Source organism: Pantherophis guttatus, chromosome 13 (assembly GCF_059756535.1).
Source record: "Pantherophis guttatus breed Tessera chromosome 13, ASM5975653v1, whole genome shotgun sequence".
NCBI lineage: Eukaryota > Metazoa > Chordata > Lepidosauria > Squamata > Colubridae > Pantherophis > Pantherophis guttatus.
Window position 1 is genome coordinate 19,558,291 of NC_142075.1, and position 26,755 is coordinate 19,585,045.

At 44.7% G+C, this 26,755-nt stretch overlaps 1 protein-coding gene across 4 annotated transcripts in view; it reads left to right on the top strand.

Moving 5' to 3' along the window:
* MAPK6 (mitogen-activated protein kinase 6) overlaps positions 1–8,403 on the top strand; it is a 30,441-nt gene extending 22,038 nt beyond the window's left edge. For all 4 annotated transcript variants that reach the window (XM_034432667.3, XM_034432665.3, XM_034432669.3 and 1 more), the window contains exons 2-6: positions 490–1,724; positions 2,732–2,876; positions 4,094–4,258; positions 6,258–6,459; positions 7,269–8,403. In XM_034432667.3, coding sequence (XP_034288558.2) covers positions 1,170–1,724; positions 2,732–2,876; positions 4,094–4,258; positions 6,258–6,459; positions 7,269–8,361 — 2,160 coding nt within the window. In that variant the 5' untranslated portion in view covers positions 490–1,169 and the 3' untranslated portion in view covers positions 8,362–8,403. The remainder of the gene's footprint in view (positions 1–489; positions 1,725–2,731; positions 2,877–4,093; positions 4,259–6,257; positions 6,460–7,268) is intronic.
* Positions 8,404–26,755: the final 18,352 nt, after the last annotated feature.

Genomic DNA, 26,755 nt, shown 5'->3' on the forward strand with positions numbered 1-26,755 from the left:
GCGGGGGGTGGGTGGGTGCAGGGGGGTCATGCCCACAGCCATAATTCAATGCGCCCTTCCCCCTATGCATGCCCACATGACACACACACACACACCCACTCCTCCTGCTTTTGACATGCGATGGCATGGTGGGCCAGGTAGGCCCCATTTTTCGCCCTCCCCAGGCTCCAGAGGCTTTTTTGGAGCCTGGGGAGGGCGAAAACAGCCTTCCCCAGAGGCCCTCTGGAGGCCAGAAACGGCCCGCTTTCTGACTGCCAGTGGGACCGGAAGGCCCGAAAATCAGATGGCCATTGCGCGCATGCGCACTGGAGCTGAGCTAGGGCAACGCTCGCGTGCCCACAGATATGGCTCCACGTGCCACCTGTGGCACGCGTGCCATAGGTTCGCCATCACGGCCCTATGCAATTTAAATTTTAAGCCTGTCTAATGATTTGGGTTGCTTATGTGTGGCTTCTTTTCTCTCCCCCCCCCCTTTTTTTTCTTCTTCAGTTTTTCACAGAATAAGATGGATGGTAGCTTTGATTGTGATTGTGGTGAGCTGGAGCCACCTGATCATTAACTAACAGCCTCCTTGCTACCCAGAAAGAGCTGCCTCTTCCTCTTAGCGAACTAGATTGTAAAACACGAGACAAGCAAAACCATCCACCCTAGAATGAAGCTGCTCAGGACCAGTCCAACACTGAATGTATCTGCACTGTGAGGAGGATGTTAAGACAAGCCTATTACATGCCTATTTATTCACATTTTTGTTAAAACGTCGATCAGTTTGGCACAGTAGAGTGAAGGGCGCCTAAGATGCCACTTCATTCCGTTTGATTTTACCTGGGGTTTCCTTTCCATGTCTGCGGATGTGCTGCACCTTTCGTTGAACTATGAATGCTGCGACCTCTTTCTCTCTCTCTCTCCTCGCCGTGATCTGTAAAGAGTCTTAAGTGCTTATCCTAAAAAGGGGGGAAACATCAGGCCTGGCTGGCTTGACCATGCAATGAGAGCATCAAGAAGCTACCCACCAGTCAACCCGGCGTTCGTCTTTTCTACGAGACCATCGCAACCTACCAGTGGAAGCATCTGTCTAGATTCGTAGAAGCGGGAATAGTTTTTAAGAGGGAGGAAACAGGATACAGGAAAACAAACAAAAAAAAAATTTTTTTTTTTTTTTAAAAAGAAAAATGGCAGAGAAGTTCGAAAGTCTGATGAACATTCATGGCTTCGATGTAGGTTCTCGGTACATGGACTTAAAACCTCTGGGCTCCGGTGGCAACGGCTTGGTTTTTTCCGCTGTCGACAACGATTGCGACAAGAGAGTGGCGGTCAAGAAGATCCTCCTTTCCGACCCCCAAAGCGTCAAGCACGCTCTGCGCGAGATCAAAATCATCCGGAGACTCGACCACGATAACATTGTCAAAGTTTTTGAGATCCTCGGCCCCAACGGGAGCCAGCTGACGGATGACGTCGGCTCTCTGACGGAACTGAACTGTGTTTACATTGTCCAAGAGTACATGGAGACCGATCTGGCGAACCTGGTTGAGCAGGGCCCCTTACTGGAAGAACATGCCAGACTCTTCATGTACCAGCTGCTACGCGGGCTCAAATACATCCACTCGGCAAACGTCCTGCATAGAGATCTCAAACCAGCAAACCTCTTTATTAATACTGAAGATTTGGTGCTGAAAATCGGGGACTTTGGCCTGGCCCGGATCATGGATCCTCATTATTCTCATAAGGTCAGTAAAAAAACCGAGCAGCTGTTTTCCTTTAAAACGCAGGGCGGGAGGAGGGATGGGCAGACGGGAGACAGTCAAATTTGAGAGGCCAGTTGATCGCAGGATATGCTTAATATCTGGCCAGATTCTCCATAAGTTAATCACTCCCACGCTTTGAGTGTTGGAATCTTGCTAAGATCGCATGCCAGCCTTAGCCAGATTCTTCACCTTTTAATAAAAGCGGTGTGCGAAATCTTGTCCTTCAGTCAACCTGTTTAACTCCTTTATTTTAACGCGGTTAGATACGTACCATCTCTTTCCGGCATTTGTTGGAGATGGTTTTAATCGTTGGTGTGAAAAAAACAGCCATCAAGTCTAACACTTGGGGATGTGTTAAGGAGGGCCGCCCTTGATAGTCTTGGAAAAGACAGCTTCAGTTCTGATGTTTGATTTATGAATCTTGCTCCACGAGAGTTGTCTAATAGCCCCTGTTCCCTTACAGAACAATGTTCTATAGTTTTAAAAGTCTAGCTGGAATTATTATCTATAAAAGCACCATAAAACCAATCCCTTCCGCAGGAAATATAGTGGCCATTTTGGAGTTTTGCTATAGACTTCGATATTCCTGAAGACTTTGAAAATTGACACGTAGGATTGTCCCCTGTCTGTTTCTAGGAATACCATGAAATAATTGGTTCTCGGTTATATGTTTGTCATTCCTAAAACAGGCTAAAGCATTTGGGGTGTATAGGGATACGGCTCTCTCTTGATTAAATGTGTACCCTATAAACACGGGCTAAACTGAGTCAGAATAGAGGCTTGGTATTGGAGTGGACTTAGGCTCGGGCCCATTCCCCAAAGCCCACCCAACTCATGGAGACTTGAAAGACCGCCACATCTCTCTCAAATGTTTGTGGCAACGCAGCAGAATAAATTGCACGACGAGCTTGAAGGAAGGCCGAACGGAGGTGGCACAAATCAAAAGCAAACACCGTCTCTCTCTTCCCCCCCCCCTTTCTCTCTTCTAGGGCCATCTTTCTGAAGGACTAGTAACTAAATGGTACAGATCACCTCGCCTCTTGCTGTCGCCCAACAACTACACGAAAGCCATTGATATGTGGGCTGCAGGTTGCATCTTTGCTGAAATGCTGACAGGCAAAACTCTCTTCGCAGGTTGGTAAAGACAAGCAGGTACAATCCTGCATCTTAAAAATGCAATGGCAGATGCCATGGGGGCCCCTTTTTCCTCAAAGAGATGGGTGTGGATAGCGACATCCCGGCTACGGGAAAGCTCCAGGGGGCAGCGGTATCCGCGAGGGTGGCACGATAAGGAATCCCTGAATACTGTCCTATTTAGTTCACATTTACTTAAATGAATTCTGGGTGGATTTGATTTAAATCAAGTCGATTTACATCATGATTTACATCATTAGTAAAAAGGCTTGATTTAAATCAACTCGATTTAAATCATAATTTTTAAAGAGCAACTGTCATCTCTGTCCCTTCAGCGGCTCCTCCTCTGACCCGCTTTTGACTCACCGACAATCCCAATATTGCAGAATATGCAGCCTCATGCTACATAACTAAGCTCCGTTTCCTGCTGAATAAACTAAATTATGAATGTATCTTAAATAGAAAACTATTTTTTTACTCCAAAAGCATTTTATTAAAATAAATTTGATTTTAAAAAATCCGATTTAAATCAAATCTGATTTAACTAAAAAAAAAATTTGAATATTTTAAATTTTTTTTAAAAAAAAATCACCAATTTTTATCCACCCTGAATGTATTGGTCATCCGACTTCCAACAGAGTGCAGCCTTGAGTCGTAATATTGTCAAATGCAGCTGATGTTTTAAAAAATAGTCTTTATTCAACCTTTTTTAGTTTTAAAAACACATTTCCATTTTTACAACTTTCAATTATCGGTATCAATTCAAATTTCATAATTCCAATTTATGGCCTACTATTCTTTTACTATATTCTACATTTGTTCTTTAACATCAATTTAATATAATATATATATGTACTTACATATTCCTTTTACCCTTTAACATATTTTATCATATTAATAAATATATACAATTTTCAATTTAACATACTTTCTATATAGTCTTTATGCATTAATTGTACATCTAGTTGCTAGTCAGTGATACTACATATTCCAACTTTCGTAATACTCTGTTTCCGTTCTATCTTTTAACTCCATAGTTAATTTATCCATTTCTGCATATTCGAGCACTTTTTTTTTATTATCATTGCATTTGATGGCATGTTTTCCTCTTTCCAATTCTGGGCAAATGTAATTCTTGCTGCTGTTGTGATATGAAGTATAATAAATTGAATCTTTTTACTTATACGTTTACGTTTGCTTCTTGACTGCTTCTCTAGGCGCCCATGAACTTGAACAGATGCAGCTGATTTTGGAATCTATTCCCGTCGTGCATGAGGAAGACCGGCAGGAACTTCTTAATGTAATCCCAGTTTACATTAAAAACGACATGACTGAGCCACACAAACCTTTAACTCAGCTACTCCCAGGCGTCAGCCCTGAAGGTAACTCAGCTCCTCTCTCTTTTTTTCTTTTTTCTTTTGACTTCCTTCACTCCTCCTTGTTTACATTAGGCTTTGAGCCTGTGGTCAGGATGACTTTGACTGTTGTGGTGCACAGTGTACAAGGCCCTCTAAAACAGGGGTCTCCAACCTTGGCAACTTTTAAGACTTGTGGACTTCAACTCCCAGATTGTGGGAGTTGAAGTCCACAAGTCTTAAAAGTTGCCAAGGTTAGAGACCCCTGCTCTAAAACAAAGAACAAACCTCTGGGCATTTCATGTTACCGCTCTTTTCCAGTTCTGGAACATCCTGGAGCCAAATCAGGGGTGAAATCCAGCAGGTTCTGACAGGTTCTGGAGAACCGGTAGCAGAAATTTTGTGTAGTTTGGAGAACCGACAAATTCCGCCTCTGGCTGGCTCCAGAGTGGGGAGGGAATGGGGATTTTGCAGTATCCTTCCCCTGGACTGGGGTGGGAATGGGGATTTTGCAGTATCCTTCCCCTGCCACGCCACACCCATCAAGCCACGCCCACAGAACCGGTAGTTTAAAAAAATTTGAATTTCACCACTGAGCCAAATGTATGTATGCATCTACTATTCTCCTGGTGCTGTTAACTCAAAAGAGTTACAGCAGAAATTCAGCACTCCCACACGGAGGGAATTGACTTGTTCTCCATAAAGGGCCGAAACATTTGCATCATAATGGGCAGTGAGCTTTCCGTGCTTTTCAACACATCCTATATTACACATCTGTGGCTTAAAAAAGGCAGGCAGCTTTTGCAAGCATTTCTGCCCAGCTACTGCAAGGTGATAATTTTAACGGGGAAATCAGTCTTTCGTAAGTGTGTTATAGGTTACAGTGTTCAGGAACTCGCCGCGTCTGATATTTTAAGCCTACAACTGTTTGTTTGGTTCGTTGCCAGTCCCCTATTATCTGTGCTTTTTGTTTTCTGCTGTTCCACCATATTCGTTACTAGTTATAGCAATGAGAGACGTAGCCAAACAGATGCTTACACAAATGCCACAATGGAGAAGGTGTCCTACGTCAGAAGGAAAAGAAAAGGAAAAAAAAAAGGGGGGGGGGTTAATCAACTTGTTTGCATTATGTTTTAATCATTAAATCTGTGGTGCCGCAGTGGGTTAGAATGCAGTTTTGCAGGCTAATTCAGCTCACTGCCAGGAGTTCGATCCTGTCCGACTCAAGATTGACTCAGCCTTCCATCCTTCTGAGGTCGATAAAAGGAGGACCAGATTGTTGGGGGCAAGAGGCAGACGCTGTAAACTGCTTAGGGCTATAAAGCATTGTGTATAAGTGCTATTTCAATTTTTTCTTTCTTTCTTTCTTTCTTTCTTTCTTTCTTTCTTTCTTTCTTTCTTTCTTTCTTTCTTTCTTTCTTCCTTCCTTCCTTCCTTCCTTCCTTCCTTCCTTCCTTCCTTCCTTCCTTCCTTCAAATGCAGTATTGCAAGCTAACTGCCCACTGTAAGCAGTTCAAACCTGTCCGGCTCAAGGTTGACTCAGCCTTCCATCCTTCTGAGGTCGATAAAAGGAGGACCCAGATTGTTGGGGGCAAGAGGCTGACTCTGTAAACTGCTTAGAGAGGGCTATAAAGCATTGTGAACTGGTATATAAGTGCTATTTCAATTCTACCTACCTACCTACCTACCTATGCAGTATTGCAAGCTAACTCTGCCCACTGTCAGCAGTTCAATCCTGACCGGCTCAAGGTTGACTCTGTCTTCCATCCTTCTGAGGTCAATAAAATGAGGACCCAGATTGCTGGGGACAATATGCCGACTCTATAAACCGCTTAGAGAGGGCTGTAAAATACTACGAAGCAGTATATAAGTGCTATTGTTTTTGCTATTCTGAATTTCAGAAATACGAAACACAGCGTGATAATAAAATATTGTTATTCTTTTATACAACAAAAGATCTTCATATTGTGTTCAAATGATTTTTAAAAAAAAAAAAAAAACACTGTTTGGGATTTATCCTCTGTAGCTTTAGACTTCCTGGAACAAATACTGACCTTCAGTCCCATGGACCGATTGACAGCGGAAGAAGCTTTGTCTCACCCTTACATGAGTATTTATTCCTTCCCAACTGATGAGCCCATTTCAAGTCATCCTTTCCACATTGAGGATGAAGTGGATGACATTTTGCTGATGGATGAAAGTCACAGCCACATCTATAACTGGGAAAGGTAAACTTTTGAGAAATTATTCTGGACACTTGTAATGGGTGGTGCGGTGGCCTAGAGGTGGAGCTCTCTCCTCACAATCAGGAGGCTGCGAGTTCGATCCTAGGTAGAGGCAGATATTTCTCTCTCCGGGCACACTGAGAATATATCTGCCGAACAAAACTCCGCATTAGCAACAGGAAGGGCATCCAGCCAGTAAACACTCAGCTCCATTCAGTTGCCCAGACTCCACCCTACAAGAGATTATTATTAAAAGAAGATGATTCTGGACACTTGTAGTAGTATTTGAAATACCAGCTGATAAAGAAAGTAGTAGAATGCCATGTGGTGTTAGATGCTGCTAAAATACGCATCTGGCGCAAACATTTCAGGGCGTCTTGAAGACCAAGTATTTTCTTAAGTTGCATGAAAAGATAGTCCTTGACTTAGGACCATAATTGAGCCCTGAAATAGTCATTAGTTGTTGCAATTGTAAGTCAAGGCATCAAATTTCCCAGCACTTTTTCTGGCGGTTGTTAAGCCAATACCCTGAAAATTAAGCGAAATCAGGTTTCTTTAAGTAAGTAAGTAGCTTTCTTTTTTTGGGTGTGTGTGTGTCGTAATTTCAAATGGTCACTAAGTGACTGGTCATAACTTGAAGACTACCTGTGTGCTATCACTGAGAAGTTTCTCCACATTAAAACCGGGAGAAACGCACATAGCCGGTGATGAACTGTAAAACTGTTAAGCTTAAAAATGTGGGCATCATACATCATCCTTCTGAAGCTACTCGGAAAGTAAAACGGATGCTTATCGTTGGCTCACTATTACAGGTATCACGACAGCCAGTTCTCAGACCACGAATGGCCCGTTCACAACAACTTCGAAGCCGATGAAGTTCAGCGAGATCCAAGGGCTCTTTCGGATGGGACCGACGAAGAGGAAGTACAAGTGGACCCGCGGAAATATTTGGACGGCGACCGCGAAAAGTATCTCGAAGATCCGGCTTTCGATACCCACTTCTCCACCGAGCCTTGTTGGCAGTACCCAGATCACCACGAAAACAAGTATTGCGATCTGGAATGTAACCATACCTGTAATTACAAAATGAGGTCCTCCTCCTACCTAGATAATTTAGTCTGGAGGGAAAGCGAAGTAAACCATTACTATGAGCCCAAGCTGATCATAGATCTTTCTAACTGGAAGGAGCAGAGTAAAGAGAAGTCAGATAAGAAAGGCAAGTCCAAGTGTGAGAAGAACGGATGGGTGAAAGCTCAGATAGCTCTCAAGGAGGCTTCCCAGCAGCTTGCAGAAAAGGAGAAGGGTCAAGCCTTTGACTTCGACTCCTTCATAGCGGGAACGATTCAGCTGAGCTTGCAGCACGAGTCGGCCGCGGTCGACAAGCTGAACGACCTCAATAGCTCCGTCTCCCAACTAGAATCCAAAGGCATCTCTAAATCGGTCAGCAGGGAGAAGCAGCAGAAAGGCATGGCTAACTTGGCCCAGCTGGAGGCCCTCTACCAAAACTCGTGGGACGGCCAGCTGGTCAGCGGCGGGGAGGAGTGCTTTCTCATAGACCAGTTTTGTTGCGAGGTCAGGAAGGATGAGCAGATGGAGAAGGAGAACCCCCCCTACCCCAGTTATCTCGACAGGTTCTTTAGCAGGAAGGAAGAGCCCGAGACGCTAGAAGCTGAGCCAGCCGAAGATGGGAAGCTTGGGGAGAAAGAGAGAGAGGGGAACTTTCTGAGTAATAGCGGAGAATTTCTCTTTAACAAGCACCTTGAAGCTATAGCTATTCCCCAGTTTTCCACCCCGGTTGGCTCCCCCCTGAAATCCTTGCAGGCCACTCTCACTCCTTCTGCTATGAAGTCATCTCCTCAGATTCCCCATAAGACCTACAGCAGCATCCTGAAACACCTAAACTAAAAACAGCAGACATTTTCTTTCTTTTGTTTTGTACTCACGAAATGTGTTCCTTTTTTTAATTATTATTATTATTATTATTATTAGTCTCTCTTTTTTTTTTTTACTTGAAATCAAATGATGTAACTTTTGCTCTGGATTTCCTGATAGTTTTTTCCTGTTTTACCATTGTTTTTAAACGATCCGAAATTTCCTTTTTCTTAAACCATGACGATGTTTTGTTTAAAACTGGCATGTCGTTTGCACACCAAGGGTATATTAAAAAGAAAAAGAAAAAAAAAAAAAAGAAAGAAAGAGCTTGACAATGCAAATTAGAAGAGTAAACGAAAAGAAATGCACTAAAACCAGTAGAAACATTCTCCTTTTTGAACAACGCGTCTTTTGCAGAGTTTAAATAGCAATCTTGCCTTGGAAAAAACAACAACAAAAAACTACACCGTGAAACAATTCATAGTTTGCATGAGAAAAATAATCTATATTTTTCCCCCCCGTCAAAACGTTTCTTCCCCCCCCCTCCATTCATATGTATTTTAGAATTTTTCATACTGTACACATTTCTTCAACACATGATACCAGCAGTACCTGTAAATGAATGCAGAATTTGGTACCCATGTGTGTTCTACCTCAAGGTAACGGCAGTATGTGGCGAGCATTCAACACCCCTAGTGCTTATCATATTTAGCCAGCATTATCGTAGTAGGTGGTATTACGGAGAAGAAGAAGAAAGAAAGAAAGAAAAAAAACATTCAATATTTATAAATATTCTGGTATGCATACTTTATAGTGGAAATGTTAATATGCAGCGTTTTTATTTATTTGAGCAGATTATATTTTCTGTAACGGTAGAAAGTCGAATTCTTTTGGACTTGCTTTACAGATGAAGTTCTTAACTAGCACTGTTGGTTTGTTGCCTACATAGCTGAAATAGAGATGAAATCACATCCCCTTATTTTGAGGTGATCCGTGTGAGTTTTTTTAAAAAGAGATTTAATCCCTTCAAGTAAAATGTGTATAGGAATTTGCAATCTGGAGGTGCTCTGTCTCTCTCTCTCTCTCTCTTTCCTTCCCCAAAGGAATTAGGAATTGTTTTTATCCCAAAATGCTCCTAGAAGTCTTAATTGTGTTATTTTTTTTTTTTTTTAAAAGAAACAAAACGATTTTTGTAATGTTAGTTGTGTGCATGGAAACAAGGTACATCATTACTGTAGGTTAAAAGTTCTATATGGTCAGGCCTTTTGTTTTTAACTGTATGTTTTTATGAATGACGCTTTTTTTTTTTGTCTCACCTCCCCAAATAAGCATGAGTAAATTAATTAGGTTAAATGTAGCATGTAGCATCTCAATCTTCTGGCAGTTTGTTTTGCCTTCTGGATTGGGGGTCGGGTGGGAGGGGGTTTTATTGCTTTCATATTTGGGAAACTATGTACCATTGGCTCCCCTGTTTCAAAGAAACGAAACGAATAAAACACGGCCAGCGAAAAAACGAATCTCGTGGTCTCCACAGGTGAATGCCTCAGGTAGGGTTGCGATCTTCCCAACCTGAGCAGCCAAAATTCGACCGCCTGTTTTGGAGGTCTTGAAACTGGACACGGGCCCTTCGCAAGCAGCCAAAGTTGAAAGGTTTTTCCTTAAGTTTTTTTTTTTTTTTTTTTAACAGTTTAGAGCTTGCTGGCTGGGGAATTCTGGGAGTCGAAGTCTGCGCGGCTTAAAGTTGCCAGTACAAGTAGTCCTCGATTTACAACGGTTGGTTTAGGGACCGTTCAAAGTTGCAACGGCACTGGGAAAAGTGACCGAGGACCGTTTTTCACACTTACGACTTCGGCAACATCCCCATGGTCACGTGATCAAAATTCAGAGGTGTGGCAACCGGTTCATATTTATGACCGTCGCTGGGTCCCAAAATCATGTGATTCCCCCTTTTGCGACCTTCTGACAAGCAAAGTCCACGGGGGAAGCCAGATTCACTTAACAACTGGGTTACTAACTTAACAATTGCAGCGATTCACTTAGCAACGGGGCAAGAAAGGTCGTAAAATGGCACAAAACTAGCTTAGCACATTTTGGGCTCCATTGTCGTAAGTCGAGGACTACCTGTACTGATTGAGAGTGCGTGGCCACCATGAACATCTTGATAAAATGCACCGGATTTAAGAGGAATATGTCCCAACCTGCACTACAGGGCTATGGAGTTAGGCATTTCTATGAAGCGGTTTTATTTTATGTGGCTCCCTGTTTTTATATTCAAAATAGCAATAGCGCTTAAGACTTATATACCGCTTTACAGCCCTCCCTAAGCGGTTTACAGAGCCAGCCTCTTGCCCCCAACAATCTGGGTCCTCATTTTACCCACCTCGGAAGGAGGGAAGGCTGAGTCAACTTTGAGCCTGGTGGGATTCAAACTGCCAAATTGCAGGCAGCCAGCAGGCAGCAGAAGTAGCCTGCAGTACTGCACTCTTAACCACTGTGCCACCGCGGCTCCAGTAGCAATGCCACTTGAATTGCAGAGTTTTGTCCCAAAAAATAAATGCAGGACTGTAAGGAGAACTGCTCTTGTTGCTGCTATAATTAGAAAAAAAAATCTTTTGACGTTCTAGAAATTTAAGTTACCCTGAGTGTTTACCACATGAATTTCCTTCCTAAGCCATATCTGATCAAGACTACGATAACAGCAGATACTACGTCTTACTAGATTCGTTCCAACCCTGGACCTCTTGGCCCCATGCTAGAAGGATTCACAGGGCCTTTGATATCTGAAGTGCTTAATTATGTGGACAAGCACCAGAGCTATTTCCTAGTTCTACGTTGCGCCTGGCCAAAAACTTACTCTGGATTTCTTGAGTGTGCAGGAACACTTAATTTTTTTTTTTGCACTGAGTCATTGTCCGATGGCTTTATCTGTGAGTAATTTACTCCTGGCCACAATGATGTCAGAATGGCTCTCCGTGCATCACATTGTATATGTGGCACAATTACTTCCATTGGCCTAACAATCTCGCCATTACGTCCGATAACCAGGAGGTCAATCCTATCATTTGTGCAATGATGCGCTTGTACTCTGCCACCAATGGGCGTCTGTGGGGAGAGGGTGCCACTGACCAGTTTCAAGAACTTTCCCTCTGTCAGGGTTCCAAATAACAAGCCCAACGAAAAAAAACTCAGAGGCTTGAGTTTCCTCAAAGTTCGATTTTACTAGAGATGCCATATTGGCAACATCTGGGAAAACCCGAATCTGAAAGTTTCCAGGTTTTCCCCACCCAATGGAAAGTTCAAGTCCCTGACCAGCACCCACAAGTCCATCACATGGTCCAATCAAGCATCATTCCCACTGGGGAAGCCTCCCAGTTCCAGCCAGTTCCAAGTGCAGGGCAAGTTGTCCTTGACTTCTTGAGAAAGGAATGTTGTTATGACTACATATCACCCATGCTCCATACAATCCCCCCTCCCAATTTCCCACAGTAGTAAACGTGGCTGGTCTGAAGGCCTAATACAAAAGATGGCTTCCAAGCCTGACAGGCTGCCCACCCTCACCCCCCCCGCCGGTCAGAAAAGCGTGTCCTGAAACGAGAGTAGCATAGTGGTTAAGTGTGTAGCACATTCACTGTCGCCGGGCAGGAGGCTACTCGTATTCCTTCCACGTTACGAAAGTCTCTCTTCCTGCAACATCTGAAAATCATCCCGTTTGCCAGTTTTTTCTGCCACTTAACCCAGACCAGAGCAATGGGTGATGATGTTGTGTTTGGATGAGTGGAAACCTTCAATTTGGCAAGTCCTTTTTTCCTCCCCAAGAGATGCCCACTGGAGAACCCTCTGAGAAGACACAGGACCATAAATGGAGCTTATCTAACAATGTTTCCAGTTCAAGACCAATGAATAGCATTCTTCAGTCTCAGATCAGGGGTCTCCTCAGCTTGCTGGCTGAGGAATTCTGGGAGTTGAAGTCCACAAGTCTTAAAGTTGCCAAGGTTGGAGACCCCTGTCTTAGATAACGTGAGACAACTACCATAGTAACTACAGTTAGTATGTATCTAACTACAGTTAGTATGTCTTGTGATCCCCTACAGTTAGTAGGGGATCACAAGACCCCCGGAACACAGCAATAACGGTCATACATATGAGTCAATCACTAAGCATCTGGATTTTTGGGTCACATGATCGCGGGGATGCCACAACAATCGCTTCCCTATTCGTAGCTAACTTTGGAAACACAGTTGGGCTTCGTTGAGATTCAAAATGTCGCTTTTGGTCCCATTCGTCTTGCATGACTCTTAGTTAAACTGACGTATTTCTGTTATAACAGCTGGTGGTTTTTTATTTTAACCTATGGTGGTAACCCCTAGAGAATAAGCTGAGTTTCCCCAGGGTGGGCATAAGCCTCCAGGGAGGGCATTGAATTTTCTGAAATGTATTACAATTACATGCCGGAGAATTTTAGCTAAAAACAAAGCGAACAGCTGCACAACTCTATGTGACCAGTAGATGGTGACAAAGTGCAAAATCTATGGCTGCCACCTAGTGGCTGGCTAGGTTTCTGCTGCTCTGATTTTATAGCCTCAACTACAGAGAAGATATTGTATATTATATAAATAAAATCAGTTTGTTTTGACTTGTGCAGGTTGGCAAGAATTCAGATAGGGAATTCTGAACTATTCCATAGCAATGAGAAAGGTGTATTCTCATTCTCATTATTTCCTTGGTATTCCCCCAAAGCATACCAGTTTTATATTATCTCCAAAGCAGGGTATTCCCCCAAAGCATACTAGTTTTATATTATCTCCAACTCTTAATTTTCTTATTCTTTCCCTCTGCCACTTTTTTTCCCTTACTAATTGCAAGTTTACATCACTTTGATCCATTAATAATAAATCTGTACTGGTTGGTACCGCATTTATGAAGTGATTCAGATGAGAATCGTGTTCAGGCAAATTTTCCCATTTTTATTTTCATACTGCAAGATGCTTCCAGTCACATCACAGATTGCTTCCAAAACACTTTTGTATCAACACCAGTTTGCTGTGCCTCAAATCTATTTCGGCTCTAGAAAAACCAAACGATGCAATTTTGTAGATGCCGAGAGTGTGTTGCCTTAATCCAGAAACCTGGATTTGGGCAAGGTTTTTAGAGAGCCTTCTCATCCACCAAGTTTCATGTCATGCATGCAAATAGGCAAATATTTGCAATGATAACCTGATCACAGAGTGTATTAGCAAATTGTACAAGTTGTGTAATTTGATGCAATGCAGTTGTTTCTGTATCAAAAGATCAGATTAGCTACCAGAGACCTTCCTAAAAGCCATTGCATTCAAAAATGTACATTATCGGTCTCTTCATATCATTTTTTTTTTCAAATCAGCATTAAATAAAAATCCATTATGATTATGTAACTTTTTTTTTTTTGAAGACTTTTCTCGAAGCAGTCTAAAAACAGCAACACTTTTTTTTCCACCTCTTACATAAAAATACTGTAGGAAATAACTACCTTGTGCTTCACGAAGCACTGAAGAAAACACTTCAATTGTGTTTTCCTTCGCACTTCACTAATTATAGTTTTGGTGTGACCGAAAATCATATGAGCAGACTAACAGATTTATGATGACTCAGACGTTGATGTAGGCAAAGATTTCGACCGGGTGTGCTTTGGCAAACTGGCACAACAGCCTTTCTCAGAAACGATTTGGGCGCAGATGAGTCTCTTTGCTTTAAGTTGGGCGGCCAGCCTGTTGCTCCCATTGAGGTAGGAAGTGTCACATTGACTGAATTTCCCATTTTTTTCCCCCTTCATGTAGCAGCTGAGTGTTTCCCACTGGTAGAATCATGTGGAAACAGAGCTCTGTCCTGTTTCAGTTCTGGGATGGGACAAGACCACCCTTGGAATCCTGCATCCAGTTTTGGTTACCACAATATGAAAAAAAAAGATGTGGAGACTCTAGAAAGAGTGCAGAGAAGAGCAACAAAGAGGATTAGGGGACTGGAGGGTAAAACGTATGAAGAACGGTTGCAGGAACTGGGTATGTCTAGTTTGATGAAAAGAAGGACTAGGGGAGACATGATAGCAGTCTTCCAATATCTCAGGGGCTGCCACAAAGAAGAGGGAGTCAAGCTATTCTCCAAAGCACCCAAGAGCAGGACAAGAAGCAATGAGTGGAAACTAACCAAGGAGTGAATCAACTTACAACTAAGGAGAAATTTCCTGACATAGAGAACAATGAACCAGTGGAACAACCTGCCTCCAGAAGTTGTGAATGATCCAACACCGGAAGTTTTAAAGAAGAAATTGGATAACCATTTGTCTGAAGTAGTGTAGGGTTTCCTGCCTGAGCAGGGGGTTGGACTAGAAGACCTCCAAGGTCCCTTCCAACTCTGTTATTCTGTTCTGTTCTGAAACTGTTCTGAAGCTTAAAACTAGACAAACCTGAGGATGGGGTAAGTGATTATGACAAAGTTCTCACGTGCTAAGTTATAAACACTGTTGGGTAGAATGATGGGCCAGTTTTTGTCAGCCTTCACAACAGGAAGTACATATAGTCCTCGACTTACAACAATTCATTTTAGTGACCGTTCAAAGTTACAATGGCACTGAAAAAAGTGACTTGCGACCATTTTTCACGCAACTGTTGTAGCATCCCTCCTGGTCACATGATCAGAATTCCGATGCTTGGCATCTGACTCATATTTATGACAATTGCAATGTCCTGGGGCAGAGGTCTTCGAACTTGGCAGCTTTAAGACTTGTGGACTTCAACTCCCAGTTGAAGTCCACAAGTCTTAAAGCTGCCAAGTTTGAAGACCTCTGTCCTAGGGGCACATGATCCCCTTTTCTGACCTTCTGACAAATAGGGAAACCAGATTGACTTAAAAGCCATGATTCCCTTAACTGTGGCAAGGAAGGTCATAAAATGGGGCTAAAACTCACCGAACACAAATGTCTCGCTTAGCCACAGAAACGTTGGGCTCCATTGTGGTCATAAATCGAAGGCTACCTGTAGCCACCATTGCTGGTTGTCCAACACATTTTATTTTTCGCACACTCCCATTCCCTGCTGTGTTCTCCTTCTACTCGGTGGCAACCAAGATGTGTCAGTAACTTCTTCTAGAAGCTGACCTTTGCCAGAATTCCCTGGAGGTCTTTGCAAGCATAAAAAAGCCCACATTGACTCATCTTGAACAGTTACTATAAATACGTCCTTAGTCACAACCCCAGCGTTCAGCATTTGTGAGCCTATGGGCTGCCGCAGCTCCGTTTCAAATAATTTAAGAAGAAATTGCTCGTTCTTGGAACAACTTAAAATAGTGCTCAGATCAGCTAATGGAGTCTCCTTGGGCAATGCTGTGCAGGATACGGAAAGCCTCAAATGCAGGCAAAGGCCATTAACCATTTACCCTAGAACTTTGGGTTCATTGATAAATTAAACCCACGGCCATTGGGACGCCAAGTTTAAGTTTTAAGTTTAAGTTTTATTAAATTTATTTACCGCCCTACTCCCGAAGGACTCAGGGCAGTGAACAGGCACAGAATAAAATACATAAATACAAAAGTTAGAAACAATTAAAACCAGATTAAATAATTTAGCCCAAAACAATTAAAAATCCCAATAATTTAAAACAAATTAAAATTTCAGTTTAAAATTTAAAAGAAAGGGGAGAAAATTAGGCCAGGCCGGCTTGCTGGAATAGAAAGTCTTAATAAACACAGGCTAATCGATATCTCATTGATTCATCTTTCTAATTTAAATGTCCCTGGCAGAGACCATACCGCTGTGCTTCTTTTTATAACCCAGGCGATTATTCTGGGAATGTGACTTTCCATAATTATACATAAGAGTTCAATATCGGAGAGAGGATGAAAAGTGAACGCTTCGATTTAAGAGATTAATGTACAGGTCTTGTAACTCCGATATAAAAGACCCAGGACCCATTAATCATTCTATGAGACATATGGCTGGCAACAGACAATTGTAGGGTCATTGTTTTAACAGTCATTTTTACAATCAACCCACTTGTTGCAACCTACAAAAAACAATACCTAGACAGTTCAGAACATAGAATAACAAGAGTTGGAAGGGACCTTCGAGGTCTTCTAGTCCAACCCCCTGCTTAAGCAGGAAACCCTATACCATTTCAGACAAATGGTTGTCCAGTCCCTTTTTGAAAGCCTCCAGTGATAGAGCGCCCACACAAAAAAATGATATCAAGATGTGATACTGAATTGCACTGCACTGCACTGCACTAGACTAGACTAGACTAGACTAGACTACGAACAACAGAACAGAACAGAACAGAACAACAGAACAGAACAGAACAGAATATTCTTTATTTTATTTTATTTTTAATTTGATTTATATGCCGCCCTTCTCCGAAGACTCAGGGCGGCTTACAATGTGCTCAGCAATAGCCTTCATACTTTTGTATATTTTATACAAAGTCAGCTTATTGCCCCCACAAACTGGGTCCTCATTTCACCTACCTTAGAAAGGATGGAAGGCTGAGTCAACCTTGAGCCTGGCGAGATTCGAACCTGCAGTAATTGCAGGCAGCTGGTCTTAATAACAGGGTGCACTAAACCACTGTACTATCAAGGCTCTTTTTGAGCCTTGAGCAAATGTGATTGGACACACAAGGAATTTGTCTCTGGTGCATAAGCTCTCAGTGTACATGCAAGCGACAAGTGATAAATCATGATCATAAGATACAATCACAAATCATAAGATACAATGCTCAGTGATAGTCATAGGATACTAAATAACGCAATCGACATAAATCATAAGATACAAACAGCAAGTTATAGTAGTCCTAAGATGCTAAAGCAATAAGTAATAGGAAAGTTGAGAAGGACAATAGTAAGACAGCCCCTGTTGTATTAATCGATGGAGTTGAACTAAACCTGCAGAAGAATCTCTTTTCTTCACCCAAACCCTGCAAGCTGCCATCTGAATCACGCCCCATGTCTAAATATGTCGCTGTGGCTGTTGTTGCACGTAATGCTCCTGGCAGGAGGCTAATCTCGAAGCTGAAGTGTGAGTGACAATGCTCAGTTTGGGAATTGCTAGGACCCTGTCTAGGACACCGAGAAATGTCACCCCGAGCTTGTCTCCTATAGTGTGTCCTATCAGGCCCCGTGGACTTTCTAAATTCAGAATCGCTCTTTGCTCTCTCCAAGATGCTGGCGTGATAAACCAGCAGGCAAGTTTTATTCTGTTCTGCCCAGATGTTCTGCCTCTGGGTCAGGGCTTTGTTTTTCCACTTCCTTCACTGATTGGCACGCTTGCTGTTTGCCACATTTCCAGCCAACTTTTCAAGGGCTCTTAGTTTTAAAAAGAAAAATAACAGAGTTGGAAGGGACCTTGGAGGTCTTCTAGTCCAGCCCCCTACTCAAGCAGGAGATCCTATACCCGTGATGGGGAACCTATGGCACGCGGAGCCATATCGGTGGGCACGGGAGCTCAGCTTATTTTCAGGCCTTCTGGGCCCACTGGAAGTAGGGAAACAGGATGTTTCCAGTCTCTGGAGGACCTTGGGGTGGAGGGAGGCCCAGTTTTCGCTCTCCCCAGGCTCCAGAGCCTTTTTAGGAGCCTGGGGAGGGCAAAAACGGCCTTCTGGTCCCACCAGAAATCAGCAAACGGGCCATTTCCGGTCTCTGGAGGGCCTCTGGGGGGGATAGGGAAGGCCGTTTTCACCTTCTCCAGGCTCCTAGAAAGGCTCTTGGAGCCTAGGGAGGGCAAAAAACAGGCCCACTGTTCCATCGTATGCCAAAAGCGTGGGAAGTGTGGGGGGTTGCATGCCCATGCACGAGGGGGCAGGGCGCATAGAATTATGGGTGTGGGCACACGTGCACATGACATCTCCCCCGTGCTCCCCCCACTTTTGGCACGTGATGGCAAAAAGGTTAGCCATCACTGTCCTATACCATTCCAGACAAATGGCTGTCCAATCTCTTCTTGAGATTGGACAGCCAATCTCAAGCTCTAGAGGCAAGTCATCCCACTGGTCGATTGGTCTCACCGTTAGGAAGTTTCTCCTTAGTTCTAGGTTGCTTCTCTCCTTGGTTACCTTGATAGGTTACCATCCATTGCTGCTTGTCCTGCCTTCAGGTGCTTTGGAGAAGCCATTGACCCCCTCTTCTCTATGGCAGCCCTTCAAATATTCGAACACTGCTATGATGTCAGCTCTAGTCCTTCTTTTCACTAGACTAGACGTACCCAATTCCTGCAACCCATTGCATAAAGAAAGGAAGAGGCTTGCAAAAACGAGAATTAACAGTTAATATGTTTAGATAGACCTTCTTCCTTCCTGAGAGAACATCCAGAAATGTTTGACGTAGGCAGTGGTGGGATTCAAATAATTTAACAACCGGTTCTCTGCCCTAATGATTTCTTCCAACAACTAGTTTACCAAACTGCTTAAGAAAGTTAACAACCGGTTCTCCCGAATTGGTGCGAACTGGCTGAATCCCACCACTGGACGTAGGGATGAGCAGGGAAGAAGGGATACATACGGAGGTCTGTTTTGAAGACACGAGAGTGACAGAATCGCATCTGGGGGAAAAAAGACTTTCTCTGTAGTAAGGATTTAAAAAAAAAAAAAAGAATTTCCATCTATGAATATACAAGCAGTAATTTATTATCTACATTTCATTTATTTTCACTGCCTGAAAGTAACAGCATTGTTATATCTTGAATACTCACATAATTTTGCTGCTAAACTCCCATTTATGTATTTTGGCAATATAGAGCCGCACGCTAGGTTTTCGGTTCCACTTAATTTATTGTATCACTGGGGTGGGACCCTTCTCCCTGCTTCAGGAATTTTTATGAGCGTAGAAAAACTAAACAGTCACTGAATCATCCTGCAACAATGCGAGGGGTTAACGTCCTACTCTGTCTCATGCCTTCCGACTGGGGATGGTCTTTTGCTGGGAGTGGAAAGTGAAATGTGACCCAGTTCGATCATAAAATCCAGTTTGCTGTAAGTGGTTAAGGCATCAGACTCGGCAACCATGTGATTGTGAGTTCTAGTCCTGCCTTAGGCACAAAGGCAGCTGGGGGAGCTTGAGCCCAAAAGGTGGGGGGGGGTGACAGGGTTGGGTGCACATGTGTGGGGGCAGAGGGAGTGGAGGGACACGCATTGCATTATGGGTGCCGGCAGACGAAGAGGAAAAGGTTGGCCATCACTGCCCTCTATCATTTCAGACAAATGGATGTCCAGTCTCTTCTTAAAAGCCTCCAGTAATGGAGCACCTACAACTTCGGAACACAACTTCGGTTCCACTGGTTGATTGTTCTCACTATCAGGAAATCATTTCAGAAGTATAAACCATGCTGTTGTTTGTTAGGTGCATGGCAGTGGTGGGTTCCTCCCGGTTCGGTCCGGTTCAGCTGAGCCGGTAGTGGTGACGATATGACATCACCGAACCGGTTCTCCCCCCCCGCTCTCGCACCCACGTTATTCTTACCTTTTATTTGGTCCCACCCCCAATCTATTGCTGCCTCCTGAGTCCCAGCTGATGACTAGAGAGAAAAAAAACTGTTTAAACTCTTGTCGCGGGGCTTCAAAGGGCCGTCCTACAGCTGATCAGTGTTAAAAGCAAACAAATGAGTCGGGTCGTAAGTGCGAGGACCTTCCAGAAATGACTCCGACCAGCTAGCCACGCCCACCTAGTCACATGACCTGCAAGCCACACCCACAAAATAAGCCACGGCCACAGAACCGGTAGTAAAAAAAATTTAGAACCCACCCCTGGTGCAGGGTACTTCTTTAACCAGCAAGGAATTTCTCTGACTTTAGTTTCCTATGCAACTAGATCATCAGTGGTTAATCCAAGGCTGGCTACCAGTTCCTAGGAACCCTTAGATCCGTGATGGCGAATCTATGCCACACCTTTGTGGGCATGTGCGCCATCTCCAGCGGCTCTTCTTCATGGCCTGAAAACAGCCTGAAAACAGCCCGAAAAACATCCCAAAATTAGCCTGGAAAATGGTGTGAAAGTGGCCCGAAAAATGCCCAAAAAACAGACGTGCACGCCGGCCAGCTGATCTTCGGTTTTCCTGCACTCTGAACACGCATGCATGCACATTCCGGTTTGGGCACTCGGTGCCGAAAAGGTTGGCCATCACCGCCTTAGATTGTTTTTAAAAAGGAACCCAAGACTTTGGTGCCATCCAGTGGTGGTTTCAGCTTGGCAATCCAGAACTGGTAACCATTTTGCACAAATAAGCCTGGCTCTCACCGTGTCCTTACTAAGCAATGTTTAATTTAATCCAGGGGTGAAATGCTCCCGGTTTGGACCGGATCGCCCGATCCGGTAGCGATGGAGGCAGGTGGTTCCGGGAACCGGTAGCAAAAATCTCTGCTGCCCCCCCCCCCCCATACCCAGCTGAGCCGCACAATCATCAGAGGCTTTTTTTTAACTTTTAAAAGCATTTTTTCTACAACCTCTTCAGCTGAAAAAATGCTTATAAAAGTAAAAAAAAAAAAAAGCCTCTGATGATCCCAGCTAAGTTGCCTGATCGGCGTGGTTAGAGACAAGAGGTAGAAATTAGAGGAAGAAAGACTACAAATGTTTGTATTAACAACAGAGATGGTTTATAACTACAATCTTCATAATTAACAAACTTAAGTTAACATTAGTCGGTTATATTATTACTATTATTCTCAGTACATGTGTTATTATATTATTATTACTGTTATTTGAGTTAATATTTATTACTATTTTCTATTTGGCCTTTTTTTTTCTTGTAAATGGTATACCCTGACAATACATTGTATTCAGAAATGTTTATGAATAAAATTATTTAAAAAAGAAAATGAAAGTCAGGCATTCAAGAGACCTACAGACGGACAGGTGGAAAGAAGGATGGACAGATGATAGATGGATGGGCTGATGGACAGACTGACAGGCAGATGGAAAGAAGGACAGACAGATGGGTGACAGACAGATGGACTAACGGATGGACTGACAGGCAGACGGAAAGAAGGATAGACGGACGGATGAATAGACAAATGGATGACAGACAGATGGATAGGCTGACATGCAGATGGATAGACAGAAGGCTGAATAGACACATGACAGACAGACAGATGGCCTGATGGACAGAGGAACAAACAGACAGAGGAACCGATAGATGGATGGACGTACATATACATATGAATTTTCACGGCGGTTATCCTTGAGGGTTGCGATCTTAATTTACAGATTGCTGGAAAAAAGAAGGCAAAATTCTTCCCCTTATCAACTCAAAATTCATCCCAGAACCGGGGTCCAGTTTTGGACACAACCTGCAAAGAAAACCGTCTGAGAAAGTGGGGGGAGGGAAGAAGTACAAGGAGAAGAGGCAAGAGATGGGAAATGGCTTGAAGGCCTGTGTGGGTCTCCCTTCATAACCCTTGCAAACAGGAGCAGCCTTATCTCGACTCTCAGCAATGGGAAGAAGGGACAGTCAAAGTGTTTGGAAGACACCACCGGGCTGAGGGCAGGAGGCCACGCCAAATCCGTGGTCTTTTCCCGGTTTGTGGGATGCGGCGCAGCCTTTGTGCATTCTTCCTGTTTCTGTCTCTGGCCACAGGAGGGCGAACGTGAACATCAAACAATGCAGTTCTCTAAAATATGTGAGGGACATGTTGCATTTCTGCAGGGGAAGGAGAGAAAACAGTAGAGAAAGAAAAGGAAACCTATCCAAAGGGCAGAATGTGGAAAATCTATATTAATATGCTTTTAAAAGCTGATTATTCAAGGACGAGGGGCCAAAAGGACTGGATTTGTGACCCGTGATAAACCTCCTTTCGTACAGCCACACAGTGCATTGACTCAGCCACGGTGGTTGGCTTGGGTTGGGCTCAGCAGCGAAACGCTTTGCCAAATCTGTGCGACATTAGATTTCCGCTATATTGATTAGCCATGGCTTATTGAATAAACCACAGTGGCAGGGTTCGCAGAAAGGGTCAGCCAGGTTCTGGCAACATCCTCACATTCCTAGCCCTAACAACTCCGTTGAAGGCCAAAAAAATGTGTTTAGAAATCGCCTCTTTTCAGTCTTGCAAGCGTCCGCCATGGATACAAACCCAGGGGTGAAATCTACTTACCTTCCCTACTGGTTCGGAAGTGCATGTGCCATCGTCATGTCCGATTTTTGACACTCTGCTCACGCGCAAAGCCGCCTGCACATGCACAGAGGGTCAAAAATGGGTTACTGACATCCGGCCGGGTGGGTGGAGCTTTGCGCTACCGCCGCTACCGGTTCACCGAACCGTGTGCCACCGCCGCTACCGGTTCGTGCGAGCCGGACAGAACCAGCAGGATTTCACCACTGATACAAACCCTGCCTCTTGACCCGTGGCCGCAGCAGGACTTAACTCTGATCTGTACAATATCTGATCTTGGAGATATCATGTCAGCTTGTCCGTCTTTGAACCGAAACAGAGCGATCTTTTCACGGGACTCCAACTTAAACAGATAAGTTCTGTGAAACACCCGAATGATGGGAACAGAGCACGGCTTGTTTGAGTGCCGTAATTACGGCCAATTCTGGAGTACAGGATGGCGGCGTGTTTACATTGCGGATAATGTATGTAGCTGCACGGCAGGCCTCACCGTTCAAACACTTGTGCTATTGAAAACAAACTTTGGGGTAGCAACGTTAAGGGGAGAGCGAAGCTTAGCACCAAAGGCAGATTGGATTCCTTCCCACCCCCACCCCCACCTCCAAATGCCACTCTCTCTGCCCTGCTTTGCAAATTAAAGATAAACACGTCCTGTTCTCTGCAGGTCAGGATAAAATGAGAAAAATGCGACGGATGACTGAGGACTGGAAGCATAAGATTGAGGGAACTGGGGCAGTGGTGGGATTCAAGTAATTTAACAACCGGTTCCCTGCCCTAATGATTTCTTCCAACAACCAGTTTGCCAAACTGCTCAGAAAGTTAACAACTGGTTCTCCCGAAGTGGTGCGAACCGGCTGAATCCCACCATTGAACTGGGGGCATTTGGGAAGAAAAGCCCAAGGGAAGGGGTTTTTATGGGGTGGTGGGCTCAGTGGTGAAATTCAGCCGGTTCTATCCGGATCGCATGATCCGGTAGCGCCGGCTGCGGGAGGCTCCGCCCACCCGCCCGGACATCATCACGTCCCGTTTTTTACCCTCTGCACATGCTCAGAAGGCTCTGCGCATGCGTGGAGGAGGCGTGCATGCTCACATTTGCGAATAAATGGCTTGACACTGTTGAGATCTACAGCTAGCAATGTCATGTTGACATGACAAGGAAATATTCCGAGGGTGTTCCACGCTTCGTTAAACAGTATTGGGGTGTAGGTAAGTGTTGTTTCTTCAGGACTTCAAGAGGGACATGAATGTTTACAACATCCCACTAAGAGAGGGTGGCTAACCAGGATAGACAGTGCCATTTGCCATTGGTGAATTATGCCCCTGGGATTAGCCAACTGGGATCTTTGTGTCATGTGAGAATATGACCGTTGTGGTTTAGCCCATAAACTATGAGTTAGCGCAGAGGTCCTCAAACGTTTTAAACAGGGGGCCAATTCACGGTCCCTCAGACTGTTCCGGGGCTGGAACAGCTGGGTGGGCGTGTCTAGGTGGTCATGTGACTGGGTAGGCATGGCCAATTTAGCAGTCCAAACAATACACGTAAACTAAAACTTTAATTTGTTATGCTCCTGGGGGTGGAAAGCAGGTTAGTGAAGGGATGTGGCTGCCTTGGGGTGTATATAAGGGATCTCTCTCTCTCTCTCTCTCTCTCTCTCTCTCTCTCTCTCTCTCTCTCTCTCTCTCTCTGTGTGTGTGTGTGTGTGTGTGTGTGTGTAAGTGTGTGTGTGTGCATCTCTCCCTCTCCCTCTCCCTCCCTCTCTCTCTCTCTCCCTCTCCCGCTCCCTCTCTTTCTCCCGCTCCCTCTCTTCCTCTCCCTCTCCTACTCCCTCTCTCTCTCCCTCTCCCTCTCTCCCTTTCCGTCTCCCTCTCCGTCTCTGTCTCCTTCTCTCCCTCTCCCTCTCCCTCTCCCTCTCCCTCTCTCTCTCTGGAGGCTGGGGAGGCAAAAAACTGACCCATTTTTGGCCTCCAGAGGCCTCTGTGTGTCCCGTTTTTGGCCTTCCTGGCCTCCAGAAGGCAGGTGGGGGCCGGCCAGGACAGCCTCGTGGTCCTGCACGGGCCAGATTAATGGCTTTGGTGGGCCATCTCTGGCCCACGGGCTATAGTTTGAGGACCCCTGAATTGGAGCAATGTGGGAAACAGGTCCGTGATTGACATGGTCAGAAATCAAAGATTGCCTGTAAAGAGCCCATTGGCATCCAACCTGAACGACCAGGAAAAGCAAAGAGATCTGGAGGAACCCACCCCCCTCTATGCTGCAACCCACCCACCCCCCAGCCTCCCCAAACCAGTGCTTTCCTTTTTTCAGCAGAAAGGGCTTAATTGCACACATCTGCATGTAAACATTTAGCTCAGCGGAGAGCAGGAGAACAGTGGGAAATTACTCCCTTTGTCAAAACATTGGGAGCTGTCATCTGTCCCAGAAGAATGACTGGCAGCCGGTTTAAGAAAGAGGGAAGAAGCTGCTTTCTTCCTGCTGGGTGCAATCAAGTGATGGAATTTGTTTGCAAAAAAAAAAAAAAAATGGCAGTTGTGATCACTCTTCATTTAGATGTTTGTGTTTGGGGGAATATAGGCAAGAAGAGTCTTGGCGCATCTTGAAAACCAAAGGATGGATCGCAATAGCGATAGCCGTTTAGACTTATATACCACTTCATAATGCTTTTTTTTTTTTAATTTGATTTATATGCGGCCCTTCTCCGGAGATTCAGGGCGGCTTACAATGTGCTCAGCAATAGCCTTTATCCTTTTGTATATTTATATGAAGTCAGCTTATTTCCCCCACAAACTGGGTCCTCAATTTACCTACCTTAGAAAGGATGGAAGGCTGAGTCAACCTTGAGCCTTGGCGAGATTCGAACCTGCAGTAATTGCAGGCAGCTGGTCTTAATAACCAGCTTAATAACAGGGTGCCTTAGACCACTGTACTACCAAGGCTCTTTACAGCCAGTGGTGGGATTCAAATAATTTAACAACTGGTTCTCTGCCCTAATGACCGGCTGGTTGGGCGTGGCCATGGTGGGTGTGGCCAGGGGGTGTGACAAGCAGCACTCGGCCTCTTGCACCCCCCTGGGAGCAAAATCGGGCCGCAGGAGGGGCGCCCTCCCCCCCGCACCCTATTTTGGGCCTAGTAGGTCTCCCTGAACTTACCTGGGAGCCAAAGCTGGGCGTGTGGGGACTCCTGGAAGGGGCGGGGAGGAGAGGGGCGGGGCCAGCCAGCAATTTAACGACCGATTCGCCCGAACCGGCCCAACCAAGCTGAATCCCACCACTCTTTACAGCCCTCTCTAAGTGGTTTACAGAGTCCATTTACTGCCTCCAACAATCTGGATCCTCGTTTTTACCAACCTTTGGAAAGATGGAAAGCTGAGTCAACTTTGAGCCCCACCAGGATCGAACTGCCGACTGTGAGCAGAGTTTGCCCTGCCATGCTGCATTCTAATCACGGCATCATTAGGGCTCCTACCATTTGGAGCAGCCCAACATGGGTGTGAGCAGCGGTATCTCCGCAATTCAGAAACGGCCTGTATTGGTAGAGGCTGGAGGGTAACATATTGGGTGGGTGGGGGCCACCCACACATTAGAACACCATCACATATGTACGTGGCAGTGGTGGGTTCTAACTGGCTTTACTACCGGTTCTCTTTGTGCACACGCTTTGCGCGCGATCGCCATGCACATGCTCGCTTCGCTCAGATGCGCACCAAACTTGCGCTTCGTGCAAGTGCGTTAGCCCAGCTGAGGTGTGGCAATCCACTCTGCCGCACCTATCAGCTGGGCTAAAAAAGAAGAAATATAGGTAGGAATAATGTGGGGGCGGGTGGGAGGGCTCCCAGACAAAGAGAAGCGGTTCGGTGACATCATATTGTTACCGCTACCGGCTCACCCGAACCGGGCTGAACCGGGAGAAACCCACCACTGGTACGCGGTGTCATCAAATTCTATTGTGTCTTGTACCAGATGCTTTTGAAACGAGATGACAAGCTACACCAATGCTCTCTCTGATGGGCCTCACTCCAGCTGTGCCCAGCTGCAACGCCCCTCTGGATTCATCCGACCCACATCGTGTTAACAAACACGTCAGAGATTTTCATCTTGCTATAATAGGATGGTTTCCAAGCCTGCCACCCCATGCTAAACATGTTCGCCAACATGTTTAGCAAGCCATAACATTCCCTTGTAATGAAACGAGCCTTGTGCCTTGAGAGGGAGATTAATTTCAGCTTGTAGTGCAAGGAACTGCATTGTCTTTTGCTCGAGATAAACAAAGTTATTTTGCTCCTTAAGAAAAGTTCCGGGTCAGGTGTGT